The 11356-nt window shown below is 39.5% G+C and overlaps 1 protein-coding gene across 2 annotated transcripts in view; it reads left to right on the forward strand.

Annotated features, from left to right (window-relative positions):
- ANKRD13A (ankyrin repeat domain 13A) overlaps nt 1-11356 on the forward strand; it is a 32412-nt gene that overhangs the window by 18464 nt on the left and 2592 nt on the right. For both annotated transcript variants that reach the window (XM_073222465.1, XM_073222466.1), the window contains 7 exons: nt 1112-1193; nt 2112-2173; nt 2901-3031; nt 3483-3640; nt 4289-4402; nt 9433-9593; nt 11124-11191. In XM_073222465.1, coding sequence (XP_073078566.1) covers nt 1112-1193; nt 2112-2173; nt 2901-3031; nt 3483-3640; nt 4289-4402; nt 9433-9593; nt 11124-11191 — 776 coding nt within the window. The remainder of the gene's footprint in view (nt 1-1111; nt 1194-2111; nt 2174-2900; nt 3032-3482; nt 3641-4288; nt 4403-9432; nt 9594-11123; nt 11192-11356) is intronic.

Genomic DNA, 11356 nt, shown 5'->3' on the forward strand with positions numbered 1-11356 from the left:
GAGAAATAATGTGGTAGGGAAATGAGCACAGTTACCACTAGTTGTCTCAGTAGGAGTGACAACTTTTAATTCCTTAAAGAAAAAAAAAGGATTAGACTTCACATGCTTGTTCACCTTTTCTTAAATAATGTAAGTGGTTTAAAAAATATTGTAGCTTTTAGGAGTCTCCATTTGTTTAGCCAGCCACATTGTAACCAGTAGCTTTTGAGCCCACTTACATGACATCAGTGAATTTAGAGAATAGTTGTCATAGAAGAGATGACAGTTGATCAGCTGGCATTTTTGTCAGCTGGAAAGCTGTTTCCTGGCCTTCTGTTAACCCCGCAGTCCAGCAGGGGTTGGTGGCTCACAGTGGCGGAGCCAGGCACCGCAGGATCCTCTGGTGACCTCTGAGCGAGCAAGCAAAGAAAGCTTACGTCATGCTCAGCAGGACACATTCAGAAACAGCCATTCCAGCGCTGCGTGTGTTTCCTGAATCTTTGAACACTGGGAATCCACGTATGGCACACACTGCTAATTCTGTTTACCGTGCTTGACTTTCAGACCCCTCTGTTCCTCAGTCAGCCTTGAAAACAGAGCATTTACTCTGGCAGTTAAAATAATTTTTGTCAATATGCAGAGCACCTTTTAAAGAGTGACTTGCTGGTCTTCTCTAAATCTTGTAGGTATGGAGAACCTGTGTTTATTCCTTTTTCCTTCCGCCAAACAGATGGCTGTCTAAATCCTATTATAAGATTACCACGAGTCAGTAGAAGTATACACGATGCAGGTTTGGGGACCTTAGTTTATTAGAAATACAGCTGGGAGTCCTCAATTGCAGGACATTGGGAGTATTTAGCAACAAGAAGGGCAGGTAGGAAGACAGAGCCTATCACTGTAGCTTCTCGGGATTTAAAACTGTCAGAGATGCTTTTAAAGTAACTGCTGATGCATTTCTAAGTTGATAGCTTGCGTATTTTCTCTGAGGGATCCTAATGATTCTTAACCATTTCTCATTTTTATTTTGCTGGAATTTTTTTCTTTTTTGCTTCAGCATTCTTGCTCTTGCTATGCTTATCTTTTGAGTTTTGATCCCCTGTGTCACTGTTTTCTTTTGCACACGTCTCTCAAGGTTTACACAGTAAACAATGTGAGTGTGATAACCAAAATACGGACAGAACATCTGACCGAGGAAGAGAAAAAGAGATACAAAGGTAATCTTCCCTGACTTCTTTTTGGCCACGAGAGAGGCTTTGTTGGCCCTGCTAAGTTTGGGAGTTACTGTGATTGGGTCATGCTGATCCTAACCCTAACTTCCCTTTTATAAACATTTCATTAGTCTGACTCATTCTTGGAGGTATTTCCCCATAGTTGGCTTCAGCTATAATTAAAGCCATTCTCGAGGGCTTGATTATGTGTTATGAACAACAATTGTTGGGTTCCTTCAAAAAAGTAGACGAGGATATTGGAGACTATTTGTCACGGAATAAGTGATTTAGTCCAGACTGTCATGATGAAACATTTGTACAGAACTTGGGCTCTGAGCTAAAACCTTTCTAGTATGTGGCTGCCAAGTCCCAGCTCTGTCAGTGGCAGTTCTGCGATCTTGTGGTTACCTGCCCTCCGCCTCAGTTTCCTCAGCAGTGAATGGAGGTGCTGCCAGACCTTCCTTAGTTATTGGGAGGATAAGATGAGTTATTTTATGTGACCCTTTAGGACAAGACCTGCTGTATGTGGCAGGCATAGAGTAATTGTTAACTGCCAACACCAACACCACTATTACTGTTACTCCAGTTTGACAGATGAGGAAACTGAGTCCCAGGACACATGGGTATTGACGAGCCAAGGTGAGACTGGAATCCAGATCTGGCTCACTCCCAAAGCTAAACTCTTTCTACTTTTCTGCTTTAATTATTATAACTGTTGTTTATCTAGAGATCCTAGGAAAAAAAAGTGTCTTATAAAGGACAAATTAACTGATGGTTATTGTGAATGATTTTATCAGCCTGTCCATAAATGGATTTCCTAATGTAGGTAGATTGGATCAGAAACTTTAAAATAGGATGAGAATCTTTTTCTGTAGTCATAAGGAAGGTGTAATATTAGACATTAAACTTCTGCCCCCTCTGTAGCGGACAGGAACCCACTGGAATCTTTGCTGGGAACTGTGGAACACCAGTTTGGTGCTCAAGGGGTAAGTTGAAACAACAAGCTCTCAGCACGGTTCAAAGAAAGGAGATGACTTTTCTGAGCTTGTGATGGTGTTTACAGAATCCCAAACAGGCCACTCTTTCTGAAAAGGCTAAAGAGCATTCCCAAGCTGGAATTCAAGATATTCTTGAGGAAAGAATTCAAGGAGTGTGTCTCTAAAAATAAAGATTTTAGAGTGGGGTGTGATTATAAATAAGATGCTTTCTCATGTTATGAACTACAACTTCTCTGTAAAACTGGAACTTTAGAAGCATTCAGGACTTTACATTTTAACACAGTACCTTAATGAGCATTTTTGGACTTGATTCTCACAATTACTACATTAAGTTAGTACAGTAGGTATCACCGAGGGTCAGAAAATATGTCACAAGCTAGAGAATTACAGAGCTGAACTTAAACCCCAAGTCTTCCAGATCTCAGGTGCTTTCAGATATTTCTCTCTTTCTTTTCTATAATCAGGAGATAAAAAATGCAAAGGAGAGTGGAGAAATGTTTTGAAATGGAGAAATCCATTAGACTTGCCATGTAGTTTGGTAACACCTTTGTCAATTTTCTTGTTCTGTGCAGTAACTTAGTAAAAAAAGAGTTAATGACTAGAACTTCCTGATGTGTAGCTGGCTAACATGTTCACCTCAGAGACTGAGTGCCCGTAGGCCTCCACTATGAGCATCACTTGGCATTTCTGATTACCCTGAGTTCTGGCTCGGCAGGACCTCGCCACAGAATGTGCCACCGCCAACAACCCCACAGCCATCACGCCTGATGAGTACTTTAATGAAGAGTTTGATCTGAAAGACAGGGACATCGGAAGGCCAAAGGAGCTGACGATTAGAACACAAAAGTAAGACTCAGTGGCTACTTTCAACTTAGATTCTTGTTTGGAAGTCGTGTACAATTATTATTCTGTCCCCTTCCTTTAAAAATAATGTTTAAGTTACTTTATCTGATAAAAGCTAGCAGTAGATTGCCCATGTTATTAGCCCCTCTCAAGACAGAATGTAGATTGCTAAGAATTCTGGGTGGTCTGCGCCAGCTGTCAGTTTCTTCATGCTTGCTGTCAGTTCAGGCTGTTGTAGGGGGTGATAAGAGTGCAAGCCATTTCGCGATGGCCAGATTTCTGGGCGATCGAAATTCTTCCTGGCTCTACTCCTTCCACAGCCTGAATTAAGAGACATCAGATAACAGGGAAGACTGGAGTAAGGAAGCTGGTTTACTAGCCTACTGCATACAACTAACTCATCTTCCGTGCACGGTGGAGATGGCCTCAGTCTTGTCTTGGTCAAATCCTGCAGGTTTAAAGCAACGCTGTGGATGTGTGAGGAGTTTCCCCTCTCTCTCGTGGAACAGGTCATTCCCATCATTGACCTAATGGCCCCAACTAGTGCTCATTTTGCAAGACTGAGAGATTTCATCAAACTGGAATTCCCACCTGGATTTCCCATCAAAATAGGTATCGTTGAATAAACCACAGGAGCACTTGTAGGTTCTGATCATTTTTGTGGGTGGCAGAATGTGCTTCAGGAAATTTGAGCACTTGAGGCAAAAGTGGCATGCAGTACATGTGAAGGAGGTCACAATCATCCTCAAGCTTAATTTGATTTAAAGAGGTGTCGTGATTCTTGGCTCATTTTGCGTATCCAAAATAGACTTTCTAACCATTAGTTCTATTTACAGATGGTGCTGACACCTGTAAAAAGGCATAAAAATGTGACACATTCTTTGTTTTACTCTCAAACCTTACTTGAGGCTTTAAGCTACTGCTAGTTTTTGAGGAAGTTAATTTATACTACGATCCTTTAATAACATAACCATATACAATGCATATTTCTTGTGAGAAATTGAAAGTTTGGATAGTTTTATATTCATGACACATTCGTGAATCCTGGCTTAATCACTTATTTACTCACTGTGATCTAGGTAAAGTTGCCTACCCTCTGAAACTCAGTTTTCCCATCTGTGTATTGGGATGGTTGTTTTGATCAAATGAAGTCATACTTCTGGAAAGTATTTGGAATAGTCCTAGCATAGTAAGCACTCAATAAATGATGGCATTATTATTCTTAGTAAAGTTTACTTATAAAAGCTTTTATTTTGTTAGAAATTCCCTTGTTTCATGTCTTAAATGCACGGATTACGTTTGGAAATGTTAATGGCTGTAGCACTGCTGAAGAAACTGTATCTCAAAATGTGGAAGGGACCCAGGCTGATTCAGGTAAAAAAAAAAGTTGGGTTTTGTAATTAAAAAAAAAAAATTCATACATTCCATCATACTGCAAATTCAGCCTGACACTGGAGTATTTTATGAAGTAGATATCTGTGTTGAATGAAAGTTTTAGATCAAGTGAAAAACAAGAGAATATGTATGATCTTACTTTTTTTTAAAAAGTGTATTTTTTTAATGGCTATGTTTTTTTTTTATTAAAGTATCATTGATATACAATCTCTTAAGGTTCTTCACATGAACAACATTGTGGTTAGTAAGATGCTGTAGAGTCATTACTTGTCTTCTCCGTGCTGTACTGCCTTCCCCGTGACCAACCTATATTGTGATTGTGAATTACAGTTCTCCTTAATCCCCTTCTGCCTCCCTCCCCAACACCTCCCCCCCACTTTGGTAACCACTAGTTCCTTCTCGGAGTCTGTGAGTCTGCTGCTATTTTATTCCTTCAGTTTTGCTTTGTTATACTCCAGAAATGAGTGAAGTCGTTTGGTACTTGTCTTTCTCTGCCTGCTTATTTCACTGAGCATAATACCCTCTAGCTCCATCCATGTTGTTGCAAATGGTAGGATTTGTTTCTTTCTTATGGCTGAATAGTATTCCTTTGTGTATATGTACATCTTCTTTATCCATTCCTCTATTGATGGACACTTAGGGTGCTTCCATATCTTGGCTATTGTAAATAGTGCTGTGATAAACATAGGGGTGCATGTATCTTTTTGAATTAGGGATCTGTTTTCTCTGGGTAAATTCCTAGGTTTGGAATTATTGGGTCAAATGGTATTTCTATTTTTAGTTTCTGACAATCTTCCATGTTGCTTTCCACAACAATTGAACTAATTTACATCCCCACCAGCAGTGTAGGAGGGTTCCCCTTCCTCCACATCCTCGCCAGCATTTGTTGTTTCTTGTCTTTTCGATGTTGGCCATCCTAACTGGTGTGAGGTGGTATCTCATTGTGGTTTTAATTTGCATTTCCCTGATGATTAGTGATATGGAGCACATAGAAAAACCATATTCTTAAACTTTATTGAAGTATATTGTGTGTACAGTAAAATGCTCCCATTTTAAGTGTGACATTCAGTGCATTTTGACATGTGTACATACCCATGTAACCACCACCATGATCAAAATGTACAGCATTGCTGTCATCCTCCCAAATTTCCTCAGGCTCCTTTGCCATTAATATTTTGGAGGCTATTGTAAATGGATTTATTTTCTGAATTTTATTTCCCAGTTATCATTACTAGTGTATAGAAATATAATCAAAATTTTTTTCAGGTTTTTTTTGTGTGCATGTGGTAAAACAGTGTTCTGTCTTAGGCTAGTTGAAGGGTACACAGGCGTTTGTTTCATTATTCTCATTTTTATTTTAAGTTTACAGGTATTTCATATACTTTTTAATGTTAACTATATTTCATAAAATAGAAAAAATAAAAAGATGCAATGATGTGACTATCTATATATATACACACACATGCTCACACCCACAAATATGCGTCACATTCCTCAATGGCCACACAAAAGTAAACACTGGTTACCTCTGGAATTTAGAAAATAAACGCTGTAGAGGGAGAAAGCTTTACTTTTCATTTCTCTGTCTTCAGTATTTTTTTCTTAAGACTATGATTTAATTTTATTATTAAAAAAAATCAAGGCAAAAACAGAAAGGCAATATGCTGGATACTTCCCTGTCAAAATTGTCCTTCCTCAAAATCTCTCACATAGTGAACTGTTGATTTTAATAATTTTAATCCTTAAAAAAAATTTTTTTTTAAATTTTGCTATCATTAATATATAATTACATGAGCAACATTGTGGTCATTAGATACCTCCAATTATCAAGTCCCCACCACAGAGCCCATATCACAGTCACTGCCATCAGTGTAGTAAGATGTTATAGAGTTACTACTTGTCTTATCTGTGCTATACTGCCTTCCCCGTGCCCCACCCCTACATTATGTGTGGTGATCATAATGCCCCTTAATCCCCTTATCCCATTATCCCTCCCTTCCCTGCCCCCAAGTCCCTTTCCCTTTGGTAACTGTTAGTCCATTCTTGGGTTCTGTGAGTCCACTGCTGTTTTGTTCCTTCAGTTTTTTCTTTGTTCTTATACTCTACAGATGAGTGAAATCATTTGATACTTGTCTTTCTCTGCCTGGCTTATTTCACTGAGCATAATACCCTCTAGCTCCATCCATGTTGTTGCAGATGGTAGGATTTTTCTTCTTATGACTGAATAATATTCCATTGTGTATATGTACCATATCTTCTTTATCCATTCATCTACTGATGGACACTTAGGTTGCTTCCATTTCTTGGCTATTGTAAATAGTGCTGCAATAAACATAGGGGTGCATATGTCTTTTTCAAACTGGGCTGATGCATTCTTAGGGTAAATTCCTAGAAGTGGAATTCCTGGGTCAAATGGTATTTCTATTTTTAGTTTTTTGAGAACCTCCATACTGCTTTCCACAATGGCTGCACTAGTTTACATTCCCACCAGCAGTGTAGGAGGGTTCCTCTTTCTCCACATCCTCACCAACATTTGTTGTTGTTTGTCTTTTGGATGGTGGCCATCCTAACTGGTGTGAGGTGATATCTCATTGTGGTTTTAATTTACATTTCTCTGATGATTAGCTATGTGGAGCATCTTTTCATGTGCCTGTTGGCCATCTGAATTTCTTCTTTGGAGAACTGTCTGTTCAGATCCTCTGCCCATTTTTTAATTGGATTATGCTTTTTGTTTGTTGAGGTGCATGAGCTCTGTGTATATTTTGGATGTCAACCCCTTATTGGATATGTCATTTATGAATATATTCTCCTATACTTTAGGATGCCTTTTTGTTCTACTGATGGTGTCCTTTTTTAGTTTGATATCTCCCCTTGCCCTGGGAGATATGTTCATGAAGAAGTTGCTCATGTTTATATTCAAGAGAGTTTTGCCTATATTTTCTTCTAAGAGTTTTATGGTTTCATGACTTACATTCAGGTCTTTGGTTTCTTTCGAGTTTACTTTTGTGTATGGAGTTAGACAGTAATCCGGTTTCATTCTCTTACATGTAGCTGTCCGGTTTTGCTAACACCAGCTGTTGAAGAGGCTGTCGTTTCCCCATTGTATATCCATGGCTCCTTTATCATATATTAATTGACCATGTATGCTTGGTTAATATCTGGACTGTCTATTCTTTTCAACTGGTCTATGGGTCTGTTCTTCTGTCATTACCAAATTGTCTTGATTACTGTGGCTTTGTAGTAGAGCTTGAATTTGGGAAGCAAGATCCTCCCTGCTTTATTCTTCCTCCTCAGGATTGCTTTGGCTATTTGGGGTCTTTTGTGGTTCCATGTGAATTTTAGAACTATTTGTTCCAGTTCGTTGAAGAATGCTGTCAGTATTTTGATAGGGATTGCATTGAATCTGTATTGCTTTTGGCAGGATGGCCATTTTGACAATATTAATTCTTCCTAGCCAAGCACATGGGATGAGTTTCCATTTGTTAGTATCTTCTTTAATTTCTCTTAAGAGTGTTGTAGTTTTCAGGGCATAGGTCTTTCACTTCCTTGGTTAGGTTTATTCCTAGGTATTTTATTCTTTTTGATGCAATTGTGAATGGAATTGTTTTCCTGATTTCTCTTTCTGCTAGTTCATCATTAGTGTATAGGAAAGCCACAGATTTCTGTGTATTAATTTTGTATCCTGCAACTTTGCTGAATTCAAATATTAGTTCTAGTAGTTTTGGAGTGGATTCTTTAGGGGTTTTTATGTACAATAACATGTCATCTGCAAATAGTGACAGTTTGACTTCTTCCTTATCAATCTGGATGCCTTTTATTTCTTTGTGTTGTCTGATTGCCATGGGTAGGACCTCTGGTACTATGTTGAATAATAGCTGGGAGAGTCATCCTTGTCTTGTTCCCGATCTTAGAGGAAAAGCTTTCAGCTTCTCACTGTTAAGTATGATGTTGGCTGTGGGTTTGCCATATGTGGCCTTTATTATGTTGAGGTACTTGCCCTCTATACCCATTTTGTTGAGTTTTTATCATGAATGGATGTTGAATTTTGTCAAATACTTTTTTCAGCATCTATGGAGATGGTCATGTGGTTTTTTTCCTTTTTTTTGATGTGGTGGATGATGTTGATGGATTTTCAAATGTTGTACCATCCTTGCATGCCTGGGATGAATCCCACTTGATCATGGTGTATGATTCTCTTGATGTATTTTTGAATTCGGTTTGCTTATACTTTGTTGAGTATTTTTGCATCTATGTTCATCAGGTCTGTAGTTTTCTTTTTTTGTGGTGTCTTTCCTTGTTTTTGGTATTAGAGTGATGCTGGCTTCATAGAATGAGTTTCCCCTTTTTGGAAAACTTTAAGGAGAATGGGCGTTATGTCTTTAAATGTCTGATAAAATTTGGCAGTGAATCCGTCTGGTCTGGAAGTTTTGTTTTTGGGTAGTTTTTTGATTACCGATTCAATTTCATTGCTAGTAACTGTTCTGTTTAGATTTTCTGTTTCTTCCCTGGCCAGTCTTGGAAGGTTGTATTTTTCTAGAATGTTGTCTATTTCTTCTAGGTTATCCAGTTTGTTAGCATATAGTTTTTCATAGTATTCTCTAATTATTCTTTGTATTTCTGTGGTGTCCTTCGTTGATTTTTCCTTTCTCATTTCTGATTCTGTTTATGTGTGTACATTCTCTTTTTTCTCTTAATAAGTCTGGCTAGGGGTTTATCTATTTTGTTTATTTTCTCAAAGAACCAGATCTAGTTTTCATTGATTTTTTTTTCTATTGTTTTATTCTTTTTAATTTTATTTATTTCTTCTTTGATCTTTATTATGTCCCTCCTTCTGCTGACTTTGGGCCTCATTTATTCTTCTTTTTCCAGTTTCAATAATTATGAATTTAGACTATTCATTAATCTTTTTTTTTTAACTTAAAATGTTTTTATAAATTTGAAATGCTGTATTTGATGTGGAAATTAATTTTACTGACTCGAGCAACTGAACTGCCACCTCTGGGTTCCAGCTTCCCCCGTCACAGATTTTGAAGTAGATCGGTCTGTGTTTGAAATTCCTGAATCTTACCACATTCAAGACAACGGCAGAAACATGCACTTGCAAGATGAAGATTACGAGATAATGCAGTTTGCCATTCAGCAGAGCCTGCTGGAGTCCGGCAGCAGCCAGGTGGGTTTGTCAGGGTGAACGGCAGGGAGGGGGGGGCTTTCCCTCCCGCTTGGCCTTAGTGTTGAGCTAACCTGAGAGGCTCGTGCTACCTAACAAGCTTGGCGTATCTGTGGTATTTACAGAGATCACTGTGTATGTGGTACACCCAGTCCTTTGCAGAAGCTTCTCATAGGAGGCATCTGTGTAGCCCTGTCGGCACCACCCACAGGATGCCTCCCTTTCCTTTTCCTGATGTGCGTGCAGGTGAAAAGTCATGTAATATTCTGGAGTGTGCAATATAATTTTCTAGGACTGAAACAGTCAATTCATGCTAGTTTATAGCATCACATTTTTCTGGAATATTAGCCGTGTTGACAGTCTCGTAGGAAGGTATGTGGATCTTAACCCCTTCTTCTTGCCCAAGGAAGGCCGACCATCATAGTGTGGATCTGTGGTGAGCATGTGATGAAGATGGTGGTTGATTCTTGATTAATTTTTTTTATACTCAGATGTTTTATTCTGTTGAGTCTAGCTAAAAATAGAGCTGTGGGTAGGTGAGAACAGCATAAAAAGTTGCCTTTGTCTTTTGTGGCTCTTCCTTCAGGCCTCATCTGCCTGGGACAGTCCAGGGCTTGAGGTCCTCTTCTTCTGTCCACTCCTCCAGCCTCTCCCTCCTGTGGCTTCCTGGCCCTTGGAGGGCGGGGCCTGCATCGTCTCCACTGCTCTTTGGTGTGACCCGGGCTCCTGCTGTCTGTTCATTGGTTTCTTCTTTCCTTCCATTATTCACTCAGCAGAGTGCCTGCTTTATGCCAGGTGCTGGGGATCCTTCAGTGAAGCAGCCCCAGCCCAAATGAGCTGCAAAGCCTTGAGAATGGACCCTACATTCCAGTGTCCCTTTGGCTCATATTTTCAGCATTCTGGTTTTATTCTTGAGTTTCAGAAGTTGGGTAATGGAGACCCCCATGCCCTCCACTTTCCATAGACCCATTCGTAGAGCTGTTCAGTTTTCTGAGGCTGTTGGGCCAAGGACCAGACCCCAAACTTGGTATATTCCCTTTGGGAGACCTCCTGAGAGAAGACCTGGCCCCTGGACATCATTGTTAGACCAGAATTCTTTTCCTTTCCTATGGAAATGAACATGTTCCCCGCCAACCTCCCAACCTCCCCACAGTATCTGCGTAAACTGTGCTGGGCATAAATTTTACAAAGGGTAGTAGCCAAAGTCAAAGACGACAAATACTGAATTATGTATTCTAATCTTGCTCTAAAAGAATTACCTGCTTTGTTCCTTTAAACTTTGCCCAAGGTTAGCTGTTTTCAGTAGACTGACTCTGTGTCAAGTACAGGAGGTTGTGGCTGTTAATCAGGGTAAGGCACCATATACTAACCAGCATGTAGGTGTCAGTTTTGCTATAAGCCAAGCCCCTGTTAGTTTTGCACACAGCACTATCAATAGTGGGTATGTAAATACTGCTAGTTTGTTCTTGCTGTTTTCATTTATCAGTACAACACCTATAGGAGGTATTCATCCATCACATTTGTCTTTTCTAGGAACTTTCAGGACCTGCTCCAAATGGAGGAATCAGCCACACACACACCTATGACGCCCAGTATGAGAGGTAATTGATGAGACTCTTGGTGGTTAAACCAAGGTTGACACAGACACTTAGTGCCAGCATCATGCCTGGTCGAGAGACTTGATGAAGTGTCAGCTTTCCTGCTTCCTCCTGTGTCAGTTACTCATTGCAAGAGCCCTAAACACTTGGTAGCTGAGTCTCTGGGAA

The sequence above is a fragment of the Manis javanica genome, chromosome 15, assembly GCF_040802235.1.
Source record: "Manis javanica isolate MJ-LG chromosome 15, MJ_LKY, whole genome shotgun sequence".
NCBI lineage: Eukaryota > Metazoa > Chordata > Mammalia > Pholidota > Manidae > Manis > Manis javanica.